The sequence below is a fragment of the Poecilia latipinna genome, unplaced genomic scaffold (assembly GCF_001443285.1).
Source record: "Poecilia latipinna isolate Pla-1442-1.1 unplaced genomic scaffold, P_latipinna-1.0 Scaffold1804, whole genome shotgun sequence".
Lineage (NCBI taxonomy): Eukaryota > Metazoa > Chordata > Actinopteri > Cyprinodontiformes > Poeciliidae > Poecilia > Poecilia latipinna.
In genome coordinates this window covers 106,707-121,430 of record NW_015114420.1, presented here as the reverse complement: position 1 = coordinate 121,430, position 14,724 = coordinate 106,707, and the positions used below count along the sequence as shown (strand labels likewise).

The 14,724-nt window shown below is 39.3% G+C and overlaps 3 protein-coding genes across 6 annotated transcripts in view; all 3 read left to right on the top strand.

Annotated features, from left to right (window-relative positions):
- The window catches only part of rpn2 (ribophorin II), a 14,327-nt gene extending 11,114 nt beyond the window's left edge, over positions 1 to 3,213 (top strand). The window contains exons 14-17 of one of the 2 annotated variants that reach the window (XM_015014315.1): positions 776 to 871; positions 1,230 to 1,305; positions 2,182 to 2,311; positions 3,189 to 3,213. In XM_015014315.1, coding sequence (XP_014869801.1) covers positions 776 to 871; positions 1,230 to 1,305; positions 2,182 to 2,311; positions 3,189 to 3,204 — 318 coding nt within the window. In that variant the 3' untranslated portion in view covers positions 3,205 to 3,213. Of the gene's footprint in view, positions 1 to 775; positions 872 to 1,229; positions 1,306 to 2,181; positions 2,312 to 2,778; positions 2,848 to 3,188 lie in introns of those variants that run through there. The other variant, XM_015014314.1, reaches the window with a different exon arrangement.
- A 1,791-nt stretch (positions 3,214 to 5,004) lies between these two features.
- ghrh (growth hormone releasing hormone) lies at positions 5,005 to 9,038 on the top strand. Of its 2 annotated transcripts, XM_015014309.1 has the most exons (7): positions 5,005 to 5,290; positions 5,383 to 5,404; positions 5,543 to 5,650; positions 7,962 to 8,066; positions 8,250 to 8,354; positions 8,447 to 8,572; positions 8,661 to 9,038. In XM_015014309.1, the coding sequence occupies exons 1-7, from the start codon at positions 5,161 to 5,163 to the stop codon at positions 8,665 to 8,667; spliced, it is 603 nt and encodes a 200-aa protein (XP_014869795.1). In that variant the 5' UTR covers positions 5,005 to 5,160; the 3' UTR covers positions 8,668 to 9,038. The 2 variants fall into 2 exon arrangements, with proteins under 2 accessions (XP_014869795.1, XP_014869796.1); XM_015014310.1 differs by lacking the exon at positions 5,383 to 5,404 and having other exon boundaries at positions 5,195 to 5,290.
- A 1,813-nt stretch (positions 9,039 to 10,851) lies between these two features.
- Positions 10,852 to 14,724, top strand: part of cdk5rap1 (CDK5 regulatory subunit associated protein 1) — a 13,826-nt gene continuing 9,953 nt past the window's right edge. Inside the window, exons 1-7 of one of the 2 annotated variants that reach the window (XM_015014311.1) lie at positions 10,852 to 10,940; positions 11,446 to 11,730; positions 11,822 to 11,925; positions 12,825 to 12,859; positions 13,887 to 13,987; positions 14,058 to 14,268; positions 14,352 to 14,472. In XM_015014311.1, the coding sequence (XP_014869797.1) occupies positions 11,463 to 11,730; positions 11,822 to 11,925; positions 12,825 to 12,859; positions 13,887 to 13,987; positions 14,058 to 14,268; positions 14,352 to 14,472 (840 nt within the window). In that variant the 5' untranslated portion in view covers positions 10,852 to 10,940; positions 11,446 to 11,462. The remainder of the gene's footprint in view (positions 10,941 to 11,445; positions 11,731 to 11,821; positions 11,926 to 12,824; positions 12,860 to 13,886; positions 13,988 to 14,057; positions 14,269 to 14,351; positions 14,473 to 14,724) is intronic. The other variant, XM_015014312.1, reaches the window with a different exon arrangement.

Genomic DNA, 14,724 nt, shown 5'->3' with positions numbered 1-14,724 from the left:
AAGGCTTAAAATTTTTAAAATAAAAAAAAAGCCCTAGAGGGTCCTAAAATTCTTAAAAAAAAAAAAAAAAAATATATATATATATATATATATATATATATATAAATTGGCCTGAAATACATTAATCACAGGTCTTAAATTTTGTCGTGAATATGCAGTTTTTTTCTTACTGGACGTGTATCAGGCCAAAGTTTGAGTGGTGCGCAGACATCATCACTGCACTGTCTCTTGATTTGGTTAAAGCTACTGGTAACTAGCTGCTAATGCTAATTAGCCAGCAAAGTTTTTGTGTCCCTCACAGGTAAGTGTAACTATATCGCCAGTTAGCTGGACAATATTTATCTTCACCATTGATTAGCTTCTGTTGACAACCCATATGAGGTTACATGCAATCTGTGCATGTTGAGAACGGATAGGACAGTCAGTAAGTTCAAAGCCTCTTCCACATGTAGCCAGGAATGGGGAAATAAATAAATTTTTATCTATTTATATTTTAATATGCTATTTCAAAGTAGCTCAATCTATTTATCTGTCCACACACATGAACTTCCTGGGTCATGTTCATTTCTAACAGGACGTTGTGGTTGTTTTGAAGCAATCTAAGGCTCAGGTTTTTGCACTACGCTATACTGCGCCCTATGGGTTTGGCATGTTTAAAACAACGTTGAGAGGCGGATTTTTTAATCAATGTAATAGAGATATTGGTCTTCATAACGACACGGCTAAGTGAGCACAAGGCTTCAGTTTGACTCGTGTGAAATCTTTTTCTGTGCAGCATTTGTTCAGGGAGCCTGAAAAGAAGCCTCCAACGGTGGTTTCCAACACCTTCACCGCTCTCGTCCTGTCTCCGCTCCTGCTTCTGCTCATTCTGGTAATATTGAAAAACATGTTTAAAGTGTTTTTTTATTTTTTTTTATTTTTTTAATCTGTTGTAGTTCAGAAATCCATTTAGAAGCACCACTCGTATAGCATTCAGTATTTTTATATCCACAATCCCATTTTCAGTAAGAACATGGTCAATGGGTCTGTCCAGTGTAAATATAATGCCTTTTTTAATTTAAGAACACAATAGCGCAGTGTTGTCTTTTTTGTCTGCTAAGTGTTGAGTATTGTTGCTGCTAATAATAGTATTTTGTTAGCGATAAACCATTTGTTCAGCTCTTTTGTTTGCCGCTCTGACTGGAGAGTAAAAATGATCTCATTGTTAGAATTTTCCCTCTCTTTTGTAGTGGTTTAAGCTCGGAGCCAACATCTCCAACTTCAGCTTCTCTCCAAGCACCATCCTTTTCCATCTGGGACACGCAGGTAAGCTCACACAGTTTCTCCACGTTTGCTCCGCGAGTAACACTGTTTTTAATCATAGCATCATACAGAAATGGAATATGACGCAAATTGTTTTGCTAAAGGATTGATGCCTCTTGAATTTTCACATTTTCTCTAATTCTACAAAACCAACTAAATCTGACAGTGTGGCGTGTATTTTTCAGCCTGTCTGTAGTGATACTGTTGTAGAACAGCAGATCTTTTGAAGGTCTCTAACACCTATGTACATCTGGAGTCTGAAATTGTTGCTAAATTTTATTTCCAGGCTCAGTCTGATTAGTTTTAAAGTGAGTGCGTGCGTGTGTGTGTGCGTGCGTGCGTGTGTGTGTGCGTGTGTGTGTGCGTGTGCGTGCGTGTGTGTGTGTGCGTGCGTGTGCGCGCGCGCGCGTGCGTCTGAAGCAGAAATGCGCAAATACAAAAGTTCGTAACCTTTTGTAGGTTACAAAAAAAAGCCATTAAAATTTTAACATGTTAAATTCTGGGTAATTAATTGAAATGAATGTGTTAAAGTCCCGGCCCTAGTTGAAATATTTTGGTGTTTGGCTAGATTGTTGAACAATAATAATTTATGGACTATATATCTTCTGAAGATTATTGGTTGTACTTGATTTTGTCTTAGGGGTGTCAGGTGAATACAAATGTTTGCCCAATATTCAACATTTTTATTTGTAAAACATGTCTAAATATTACAGTCCAAGGAGCATGAGTAATTTTGCAAGATATTTTGTGACATTTTATTCCTATGGGAGCAGTAAGATGAAAAGGGTGCACATTCTTTTATTTTGACTCTACTATCTCTTAGAACAATAAAGTTCATCATGTGGCCCTTAATTAACTTAAAGTCTCCTGTTGTTCCAGCCATGCTGGGCTTGATGTACGTCTACTGGACCAACCTGAACATGTTCCAAACTCTGAAGTACCTGGCAATCATCGGCGGCATAACCTTCCTAGCAGGGAACCGCATGCTGGCCCAGAAAGCAGTGAAGAGGTAAGTATTCTGACGGAGAGTCCTTCACCCGGACAGAAAAGCCTCGCCCCCCATTCCTGATGACGAACACTGCTTCTGCTCTTTGTAATTCTTAGCTGCAAACCTGAAGGAAAAGAGCCTTCTCTGTCTGTAGCTCCCCTTTTAATGGGACTTCAAAGGATCATTTCAGTCCAAAGGTCTCTGCTAGAAGAAGAGCTCATGAATACAAGGAGAGAAGCATAGCAACAGAGGGGGCAATTTGCCCCCCATCAGTATGTAGAGCTCTTTTAGGGGCTGGAGTGAGCAATTTGCAGCCTGTGTCGCTGACTGAAGAGGTCACTTTGACTGCCCTCTCTTAAGCCAGCCCATTCAACCCCCTTTAAGCAAGGAGAAGGTTTCAGTCAATGATTTCCCTAATGTTGGACGTTTTGCTTCTGTCTTTTTAACCCTTCTGTCCGCACCTTGCTGTCTCTCTACTCCTTTTTCAGGATTGCTGCAGAGCAGAGTAGTAGGTTGGCAAAGTATAGGAGCCTTCGGTAAAGCCCCCCCTACTTTTGTAACATAAGAGTGGGTTCTGCTTCCAGGCTGAAGTAAGGGCGTCCTCTGAGACTGCATCCACACTGCATTTACCATAATGTGTGGCAGTGTGCATGGTTGTGTGGTGCTCTCATCCCCCACTCACTCACCCCATCATGACCATTACAACCAGAGTCCATAGCAGCAACGTAGTAATCCCTCCATTGTGATCTATACTCTACTATACAGTATGCAGTTCAGTTTTTTTTTTTTTTACATTTTTGAGACTCTATGCACTTTTTCTAAAATGCATGACCAGCTTCACTAGTTGGATTAATCCAGTCTGAATAATCACTAATGTTTTCTTTCTTTTCCCCCACAGAATGGAGAAAAAATAAGGACAAAAACATTCAAAGAAGAAACTGATGGTGGTCATTTCGTAATTTTATTTTTTTGGTTTGCTACAAAATCAGACTCTGGGGAAAAATGGCATGAATGTTCAAGAATCCAGTGAATGGTTTTAAACATGCAGTATGACTGTGTTGCCAAACAGAAAGGACAGACACCTTGGGACAAACACTGACGGATTCTCCTGCAGAGGGCGATAGAGCTACTGATCGTTGTCCAACACAGCAGAGTTTTTTCAGTGAATTTTTTGTGGTTTCTTGTTGAAAATTGGGTTGTCCTTTTTTTTTTTTTTTTTTGTACATTCCTCTTCGTTGATGCTCTGTGCCCTTTTTCACCTCAGAAAGGAGCTGCTGCTTGTTCTTCTTCTCAACAATTGGACATCGCACTGACACCCCAAAATAATATTAACTACGCTGATGGGTTTGCCTGTGATACTCTTATTTTCTACAGAAGATGCTCCCATGATGTGTTGATGACAAAAATATGATTTTGTAATGAAGATGGGAAAATAAAGAAGCTGAGGTGAATTTTATGCTTGTCTTTTATTAGTTCATGTGAAAAGAAGATAACTAAATGATTCTGAATGATCTTTCAGCAGAACATAAATTGAAAATTATTTTTGTAAAGTTTCTAAAAGATTCATAGATATGAATAACTAAATGATTACAGACATGTAACCTCTTTTTCTTCCAAAATTTTAGCGTAATGTCCATTATGAGCTTTATTGCATTCCTGTAACTGTCAGGCTACATCACCAATCAATGTCGCCTTTTTAAACAGGAAAACTTGTTCTGTCTATACTGCATAAAACATCTAGCGAGTAGTTTTAGAATCACTCTTCAAAAATCCATTATTTTGAACAGTAAGTGTTCAGTTTCAAGGCAAACTTACATTTTGTATGTCTTTCCCCCAATCCTGTCACATTCCTGTTGAAGTCCACTAGAGTAAAAGAACTTAAACTGGCCCTGAGGTTTACAGAAATACTAGTAATGACCAGAATTTGAGTAACTTGGTTCACCCACATCTACGTCTTTATTAGAGGGTCTGTGGTTCAGCCAAGCTAACCAACAAAGCTACAGCAGACTATTACAGTATAAGGGTCAATTCTTGTAGTGCAGAGTAACAGTAGGGTTTGAATCCTCAGGTAGAAACGGCTGTTAGCAGTAAATCATATTTTAACTGAATAAAACATTTAAGCTAGCATGCTCATGTTGAGGAGAAGCTATATTCTCATTAAAATTCACTTACAACACCAGGTGATGCTTCAGAAGAAATGGTTTTTCAATCTAAAACATTTTTTAACCCTAAAAACATTCAATATTATTGATGAAATTAAAATCAATTTTGTAGTGCATCATCTGTAAATCATTGTAGAACTAAACATGGATCCATGGATTTCCAATTTTTGGTAAGTTTGTCTCCTCGGCAACAGGAATCAATCAGGTACAGACACTTTCCTGCTGGAAATTTTTTATCTTACTTTTGATTTCCAGGCAGTCGCTATAATGTGTAGCTGTGGCAACAAGGTATTGTTTTTACAGCTGGAAGCAACACATTAGAATATTAAAAGTTCAAATAATACCTGAACTCTGACCCCAACTCACATATGAATTGAAATAGAAGCTGTATGGATTTACTTTGTGTTGCAGGCCAGGAACATCAGATGAAATGAAATGAAGTTGATTAACCAAAACATTGTTTATTTCACTTTGTTCACAATCCATTTTTTTTCTCCATACATGTTATCTTTTACTGATTCATGGTTATGCAAAACCATAATACCCTGCAGCACTGAAGTGCTATTCAATTATGGTCATGCCCAAAAGGAAAAAAAAATCCAACCCAGAGAGTTGATGTTGACAGCTGGGCTCAGTGAGGGAGAGTGGTCGTGATGATGTGAGCTGTGGGTGTGACTGAGCCGCAGGTTCAGTATAAACTGACCATGTATGCAGAGGGGGGCAAACAGCAGTGTTCCTGTCTCTTTTGTCCAGTTTTTCCCGGCAGTGACGGACGATGAGAGTGGAAGGCACAGAGTAGTGGCTCAGCAGGGACGCTCTCAATCTGCTTTAAAACTAGGTAACTCTCAACACACACACACACACACACTACACTACACTACACAAGTCTAACATGAACTGTTCTATTTTTGTTCCGTTTTTGCGTCTGAGGATACACATCTCCATGCCTCAAGTTAGTTTTTTTGTAGTTTTTTTTTTTTTTTTTTTTTCCAGTTGTGTGGTGACGCTGATGCTGGGAAACTGTGATTTCAGCGTTTTTTTTTTTTTCTTTTTCTAATGTAATTTCTACTCCTGTCATTTATCCTGGTAGTTCAGTGTTCTCCAGGACTGCGATGATGGAGAAAGCTGCTGTGCTGCTGCTGCTCTTCTGCTGCCTGGTCATGTCTTTGTCAGGCTCTCCGCTCTACCCGTCCATCAGGTACGTCTCAACATTCATGACTCGTTAAATCTTTATAGAGCAGTTTAAAGATAATTTGAAAGTTTTAGAAATTCCTCCCCACTGTTCGAGTCAGGTGTTTTTATAGAAACTACATTAGTAAAACAGAATTTCATCAATAATATTTTGTATATCATTTTAATCAGTGTTCTACAGTAGAAATAGCAGTTAAAAAAACTTAAAGTACAGTTCAAATTTTTTAAAGATGTATACACCTGAATTAAGCTGTAGAATTTTTTTTTACATTATTTTCCACATCTTCTTTTTAACTTAAATTTTTTAAAGGATGTTTTTGTAATTAAGGCATATGTTTCTCAATATGTATCCACCTATCACTTATTGGCAATTGGGCAATAGGTTCAGGAGGTAAATCCCAACATGCCTCTACCCAGCAACACTGTTGGTCAATCTGGACGATTGGACAGCGTCACTAAGCCAGAAAACGTAGGTCTCTGCAGCAGGCTCTTGCTCTGCCCTGTTGTTCCCCAGGACCCGCCTGTAGAACCCTCAAAGGTTCTGTAGGAAGCTGACTTCAGCTGCTTGTGATCAAGCTCTCAGTACTTTCGAAAAGACCGGAGCAACAACCGCATTTCTACAGAAGATGCCTCAGTCTGTTTATCCATCTACTGGTCTACCCTTCCATCACTCATGAAGAATCAGCTTGCCGGTCTGGAGCAAACACTGACCCTCACCAGTCTGGAGTGAGACATCCACCACGGTCATTGATGGAAGACACCAACAGAACCACGTCCTCTCCAAGAAGCAAATGAGATCCTGAGATTCCCAAACCAAACTCCCTCCTCTCCCAGACTGCTTTGGTATCCTTGTCTATGAAGCCCACAGACAGAAAAGAGGCAGAGTGCAACACACAGATTTCATATCCCTAACATCCACAGTTGAGCTGAATATCTACCATATAAGCTCCTCCACCAGATGTCCCCATTTCACCCATTTTACTTGTTTGGGCGCCACCTGGTGGCGATAAGTTGGTGCCTCAAATCCTCTCTTCACCCAGACTTTCCGCAAAAAATTAATGGATTACTAAAATAGTACAAATAAAAAATAAAATAAAAAAAAAACATCTATTCTGATAAGGTGGCATGTAAACATTTTCCGTCACCACTGTAGCTAAGTTGCAACAACACCTTGGGATTAATAGAGTAAAATTTGCTCACTAGCTCCAAACTTCCTCGCTAGCAAGTTTGTCTTTAGGATTAGCACTGTATCCAAACTAGTTAAAGCTGGGAACAAATGTAAATTCTTGCTCCAACATAGTAACCTTGTCAACCACAAATTAGAGAATTTATATTTAATTTCTTATTCAAATCAATAAAGTCTTTTTGGATTGAATTGAATTAATGTTTCTGTTTGGTCACTACAACAAATGAGAATAACTGACTGAAGTAATATCTTCATTGATGTTTATTGAAACATTACTAAACAATATGCTTACAAACTAATATGATTTAAATGATTTTAAATGAATACTTTTTATGGAGTAACATAAATTCTAAACAATTTAATATCTCATTTGTTTGAGTCAATAAAACTCCAACAACAAAGATATTTATGAGGTGTCATTTGTAAAGTTAGTCAAAAACTAATATAAGAAAAAAAAATGGGGAGCATTTTTCAAAGTCATATTATGCCCATGTTTATTATTATTGTATAAATGTCACAACTTCGAACTAAATACCTACGTCTGAGTTAACTGTTCAGTCTGAAGTTAAATATTTAGCGTGCTAACTATTTAGTTTGAAGCTAAATATTTAGTTTGTAAAATTACTGTGCTAATTAGTTTGAAACTGTGATACTTAAACATGAAAATATGATTGTTTTTAAATTATTTTACTGCAGGAACAGTAACACAATTTATTGCTCCAAACTTTGACTGTGTAACTTTACAAACGGTAACCTATAGATATCCAACAGTTTTCAACCAGGTTAAAAAAGAAAAAGGATAAAATAGACAAGTCTACATTCATGCCTAATGCAAATGTTGTTTTGAACTTTTCACCACTTACTTTGCCTGTCATGCCTTTGTCCTCTGCTCTTGTTATGCAAAGAAGGGTCAAGATGTCTGAATTAGTCACTGTAGTTACGTTGTTCCACTAGCATCTTAATCATGTTGTCCAGCGCTCAGGCAGCAGAACATGTCATTTGACAAGGACAAGAGCATTTTGTAAACCCCAAGCACGGTTTAGCATCTAACATGAAAATGACATTTAATAAGGAAGGGCGTGTTTGGAATTCAGTATCAGACATTCAGGAAGAATATGGTGATGTCTGACAGGTTTGGCCAAAGGGACACGTCCATCCTCATGACCTCTTCCCTGAAGAATCCGGCAGAACAGCAGGACGAAGACAGGATCCCTCTGAGGGACGGAGAGGAACTGCGGTGCGTATGGCTGTTATGTTTGGCCAGATTTGGTGAAGACTAAGAAAATGTGTCTGGAAAATCTCAAATTGTGGGCAAATCAAACCGAAGTTACACTCACTGATGCATTTGTAAAGTAAAGCTAAGAAAATCATTGTCCATTAAAGCAAACTGATTTCAGCTTCCCCCTTCTCTGATCTTTAGCTCTGAACGTCACGCTGACGCCATCTTTACCAACAGTTACAGGAAGGTCTTGGGCCAGATCTCTGCCAGGAAGTTCCTTCAGACCATCATGGGCAAACGGCTCGGGTAGGCAGGGGTGTCTGTGTGCAGAGCGTGTTAGTCACTGCAGAGCTTCATTGTCAAACTCCTATTGTGGCCATCAATGTGCTCCTTTGCAGAGATGAAAGTGAGAGCTACATGAAACGTCAGTCAGACATCTATGAGGGGACGTTTAAAGAAGATCTCACATCCATCCAGAGCGATCAGAGGTACAGAGGAGGGCGGGGGAACGTCATGAGGCCCAGGTGAAGAAATACCTCAGGCTTTAAAATCTAAATCCTCCCTCAGTGATATGTTGTTGTTGAAACTAACTTAAATACTGATTCTCTACAGAAGTTGAGGATTAACTGAAGAGTGGGAGCCATCACTGATTGGGTTCTTTTGCTTTATCTAATGTATTCTCTATAAATAAAGTTAGTAATATTGTCTTTTGTTAGTCATTATTAAAAATTACATTGTTAATAATAATTATTATTTAAAACTGTGAGGACAACCTACGTTTGGTGTCATTCCTGGGAAGGACGGGATCATTCCAACCAGCAGATTTGATTTACCTCGACTTGCTTTGTTTCATTGCAAAAACAAACTTTAATGTGATATATTAGGATTTATGTGACAGGACTCCAGAAGGTTCAAAACTGTAAAGTGGAAAGGAAATTATGTATGGATTTCAAAATCTTTGCAAATAAAACTTTAAATGGGTTGTATGAACAAACTGATCTCCTTTTGCTCTGAAACTGTGAACTCAAGTCCAGGTTAACCAATAAGAAGTAAGGAATGGCCACCAGGGCATGAGAGGTTTGTGAGAGAACATAAGTGAAGAAAACATGAAGACCAAGGAACACATCACACACATCAGGGTTAAAGGGGCAGTATAATGTATTTTCGAGGCATAGAGCAGCATTTTATGGTGCAATGAAATAACGAGGTTACTTTCGTTGTTATAAAAATGCTACAAATATCAAAAATGGCTTAAAAGAAATTTGACTTTGTAACTTAACACCTTAAAATTGAGTTCTGTCTCTTTAAGAAGCTCCTGCTCTTTCTGAAACTCTGCCTTCAGGAAGTCATCACAACATGGCTCCTCTATTAACCCTTTAACAATATTTTTTACCATCGTTGCTCTGAGAAGTAGATCCTATAATGAGCTCAGCAGATGCATCAGTTCCACCAGGTGTTGCTCATTGCTGCTGGCTAGTCTGAAAGATCTTAGAATCTGTGACTCTGAAAAGGAGCTGTGCCTTGTAGGCAGAGATAGGTCCACCCACTGATTTTGCACAATTAAATGGTTGCCACAGGAAATTAAAGGATTTCTCAAACATGCATCAAAGAATCAAAACAACTCTCCAAGTATGTTGATGAATGAATAACATAATAACATAACGTAAAGCTAAAAAAACAGCTGATTTTACTATGTACTGCTCTTTACAGCTCATGAAGCAATCAGTCCAAGCTTTGAAAATCTCAGAGCATTCCAGTTTATCTATTCTTCAATAGATAAACTGGAAACCTTCCAAGGCAAGACTGTTTACCTAAGGCCAGGAAATGAGAACATTAGCCAGAGAAGTAGCCAAAATGCCTACAGTAAACTTTGGAGGTGCTGCAGAGACTCTTGGCTCAGGTGGGCAGTGTGTTGATAAATATTGGTGGTGTTCTCTACAAGTCTGGCCTTTTTTTGAAGAGTGGTCAGAAGAAATCCATTGTTGAGCGATAAAACATAGGAAGCCATGTTTCCCGTTTGTCACAAGTCATGCAGGGAACACTGCAAATATGTGAGAAAAATAGAGACCAACCTCTTGGTTGACATGACTATGTGTTACTCCTGTCAGCATGCTGCTTGGTAGCTTTCTTGTTTGACCGTAATTTAACCCATCTTTGTTGTTATAAAACCTAACCCAGACTGCCAGGTCAAATGCTTAACCCAGTTCAGTTGGAATAAATGAACCCTCTGCTGGTTCTGTTAATCTTTGACCCATATATGTGGTTGGAAAATAAAGGTATCACCTACGGGATTTCCCCCTCCCCACCTCTCTTCCCCCTCCGAAATATGAAGGTTGTGAGCTGCAGTGGGAGAGACCAGTGAATTCTGTATTTAAGTTTTTGCACAGTAAGGTGGGTCCAAGCTGGAAAGAACTGCTCTTGTTTTTGCAGAACAAAGAACAAAATTCTCTATTCTGGCTGCTGGGTCATTTGAACTCAGCAGTTTTTAAAGACATAGTTGATAAAAGTATGACCATAATATTGAGGCAGCACCCTTACCATTCTTACAGATAAAACAACTGTCCATTACAAAAACACTGTGAAAAAGCATTTATTCCGACAGGTGATATAAACAAGAATATGACCAAAAATGACAGGAACCGTAATGAATTCATATAAGTAAATAGTGTAGCTAAATAAGTATAGTGTAATTGCAAAACTTTAGGTCAATTTTCGGGGATATGAAATTAATCTAAATAAAAGACAGCTTCAGTTAAATTCCCCCTTAAGTTGTCAGGAACCTTGTTTAGTGGGACATTTTAGAGACGGACTGCAAATACAGACGTACTGCAGGTCGGATCAGTTCGCAGGATGCAAGAGGATTCTCCGTCTTCCTCTATGTCATCGTCACAGGTTGTTGTTACAAAACCTAGAACACTCCAAACCAGTTGGAATTTTGTCCTTCCATTCTTCAGAAAATTGTCCATATTTGATAACGTTTTAAAAAAATATGCATTAAGCCGACCAATTTCCTCTTGTTTGCCAATAACAATAGTTGCCATCTTTTTTGTACTCTTGTAGATGAATATAGGCAAAACCTATTTATCAACATTCTGCTTGTACCTTAAAGTGTAGAATTTGCGTCACCGTTTCACAGTGGCCACTGTTATTATCGTACGGTGGCATTTTATAGTTTAGACTGGTAAACAGTATTGTGACGCCGTTTGTCTGGAACAGAAGGTGACTCCTCTTGCTTGGAAACATCTTCGGTTGCACGTTACGTCGGGAACCTGTATGACATTTACTCAGATTGTTTCACCCCTTTATTTTTGTAACTTATGACACAGGAGTTACAAGTGGTGGATAGTAGCTCTACATGTTGCTGAATAAATTTAAAGCTCTGAGTTTTATTGCACAGGAAGCTCTTAAACAAGCATGAGGACTGTAAAGCCCTTCCTTTGCGTCTCCAAACACTGGGCTCCTCTCAGGTGGCTCTCCAAACCCAGAAACTGTTCAGATGCAGCCAGACCCAGCTCAGCAGAGAAGAAGAAAGTTGTCTCTGACAGCTTCAGGAGACAGGTAGCTTCCGGCCCGCGTCTTCAGGACTTTATTAAATCTCCAGTGACTCTGGCTGTAAATTGCGAACACACCGACGAACATTATCTTTCTGAGGACTTGGGGCTGCTTGGGGACGCAAGGAAAGGTTGGTGGCGTGTGCACGACTGACAGCTTCCACCAGCTTTACATTCAATGGTTTTGGAGTGTGTGTGTAATGACTGCTTACCTCATTTCAGTGTATTTTGAAACTTATGGATGCCAGATGAATGTAAATGACACAGAAATAGCCTGGTCCATACTGCAGAAGAAAGGCTATCAACGGGCAGCTGATTTGAATCAGGTATTTATTATTAAGTTCTAAGTCTTTCCATGAAACAAACTTCCAGAGAAGCATAGCTAGCTTATGATTACACAGTTGTTCTAATTTCCTGGTAAGAAATTGTTAAAAGAGGTGGCTGTTTAAAAGCAGAGCTTCATCCCACATATGCACAGTTTGGTACATAAAGCATTTTATACATTGTTCCTGCAGGGGAAAAAACCCTCAAATCTCTGTCATTTGCTTTTTTCTTTTGAAAATCAACTTTACCAATCATCCTTCACATGGTTCTGAGGTTTCCTTGTTACTTTGATCAAACAGCATGAGTTTATATAGGAGGAAGTTGTTTCGTTCATTTCATGAAAAGTTAAATTTTTTGGAGATACAAGGTTTGTGTTCAACAGCAGCAAATCGATATCAATAACTTGACGGTGGCTGGATAAATGACTCAACCCAGACATCAGCAGGTGTCGGTCATGCTGTCTAAACCAATCAAAATGCAGGACAAAAAGGTTAAAATACGTTGTAGCGGGACACCTGATGCCCTGATGTTAGTCAGACTCAGAATACCAATAGTTTTTGATAGCTTTTCTCAGTGATGTTGCTAACTAGCTACACAAGGCAATAACAATGTTATAACAATTTAACAATCTTTCTTTAGACTCTAAGATTAGAGTCTAAAGTCTCAATGCTTTTTAGAGTCTAAAGAGCATTGAGACTTTAGAATCTCAATGCTCTAAAGTTTAGAGCATTGAGACTCTAAAGGAACATGTTTTCAGAAATAGCTGTCCCTGTGTGTGTGTGAGATAAATGCCAGACACAAACCAATAAGGAGTGGACATGAATGTCAGAGTGGAGACAGAACACAATGTTTTTCACTTTTTAACCCTGTTTAGTTAGTGCTATTTTTTTGTCTCTTCTAGGCAGATGTTGTCCTCCTGGTGACCTGCTCTATAAGGTGAGCTCCTTCAGGTACATATAGTGGACCCCTAGTATTTGCAGGAGTCATGGACCACAGCGGCCCTCAAATTGCTAAAATCCGCAAATACTTGAGACCACGAAAAACGCCCATTTCCATAGTTTTTATAACCTAAAACTCATGTTAAGTCGTCTACAATAAGTCACAAGTATTGTCCAGTTGCCAGGTTCAAAAGGAATACAATAGAAACTAAGGTGAATGCGAACTGAAATTCCAACAGCAAATTCTTGCTCATTTCCTGCCTCTGGCAGGAAATGAACAAGAATAACTATTGTTTTAATAAACAATAGTTTATTAAAATAAAATACATTTTAGCAAAAATATTAATAACAAGCTGGCATAATGTAAATATGTAAACCCTTGTGCTGTTGAATTCAGTGTTTCAGTTAATCATTTTAGTCATTGAAATGTCTTTTCAGTTCACATTGTTTTCTGTTCAGTAGTTAGAGTTGTTTCCTTGATTGCGTTTGCAGTGGAAAGCTGGTTCTTTCAGTGAAAGTTCAGCTACAATCCAGGAATCCAATCCAGTTTTCTTAATTGGCCAGTAAAAAAAAACTAACCAACAGTTACATTTTGACACCAAATTTACCTCAATATGCATTAGTCTGTATGGTGGAAACTGCCTTAGCTCTGCCACAGAAGCTAACACCAACAGTCTTCCCTTCGTACAGACAATTAGCGTTAAGGGAAATAAATGGCATTCCTGGATTGGCTGCTTCGCAAACGTCCAGAAATGGCGCGTCAACTAGCATTATGTCTGGGCGTTTCAGATTCCTAAGCTGTATTTTCTTTACATGTTTTTAGATAAACTCAATGAACAAAAATGCAAGCAGGCAAATTTTCTACCAGTAATTTGATGTTGCTTTCCACAGAAACTTCTGTAATCGCTGAACCACAAACTTGGGGTCCACTGTACTCTATTTTGAAAAGCTCTTTATTTGTTCCTCTTGTACAAATATATGACTTCATGGTCAGATTAACAGAAGCGACGAAACTCTTTCTCTAGAGAAAAGGCCGAACAAACCATTTGGAACAGACTCCAACAACTGACGGCCATGAAGAAGAAACGATTAAAGACCAACTCGCCAATGAAAATAGGGATTTTAGGTAACATAATGTACACATCTGTTCGACTCTCCGATGTTGCAGTAGTATTCAGACAGCTGTGTTTGTCCAGGCTGCATGGCTGAGAGGCTGAAGACTGAGCTGTTGGAGCGGGAGAAGCTGGTGGACGTCCTGGCTGGCCCTGACGCCTACAGGGACCTTCCTCGACTTCTTGCCGCCGCCGCTGGAGGTCAGCAGGCGAGCAACGTGCTGCTGTCTCTGGAGGAGACCTACGCAGACATCATGCCCGTCCAGCATGCCAGTCAGGGCCGCAGTGCTTTTGTGTATGTTGCTTCTCTATTTTGTCAGAACTGACCACCCGAATCAGTTCTTAACGTTTTTTTTCTTCCTGTTTTGTTGCCGACAGCTCCATCATGCGAGGCTGTGACAACATGTGCAGTTACTGCATTGTTCCCTTCACCAGAGGTAGAGAGAGGAGCCGACCTGTCAGCTCCATCCTGGAAGAGGTTCAGATGCTCTCTGACCAGGTAAATCACCACCCAACACCCAAATCAACCAGCCCTGCTCAGTCCTCTTCTATACTCCTGCTGTTGGAATCTGCCTCCTCCACTCCATTGCTGCTTCTCCTTCACGTCAACCACACGCAACTTCTGTCACCACAAGCCCCCACAAATATGCAACCTGTATCAGAGTGTCCACGCATCCTTAAAAAGTCTTAAAGGGGAAGTATTATGTGACTTCCAGCCACATAGTGTCATTTTATAGCAGAATCAAGTAAC

What these genes read in the sequence shown, in the direction of transcription:
- ghrh (XM_015014309.1), top strand. Translation starts at nt 5,161, where the DNA reads ATGCAGAGGGGGGCAAACAGCAGTGTTCCTGTCTCTTTTGTCCAGTTT. An exon ending in TCAATCTGCTTTAAAACTAG is followed by an intron (nt 5,291 to 5,382) that starts GTAACTCTCAAC and finishes TTTGCGTCTGAG; the next exon opens with GATACACATCTCCATGCCTC. An exon ending in ATCATGGGCAAACGGCTCGG is followed by an intron (nt 8,355 to 8,446) that starts GTAGGCAGGGGT and finishes GCTCCTTTGCAG; the next exon opens with AGATGAAAGTGAGAGCTACA.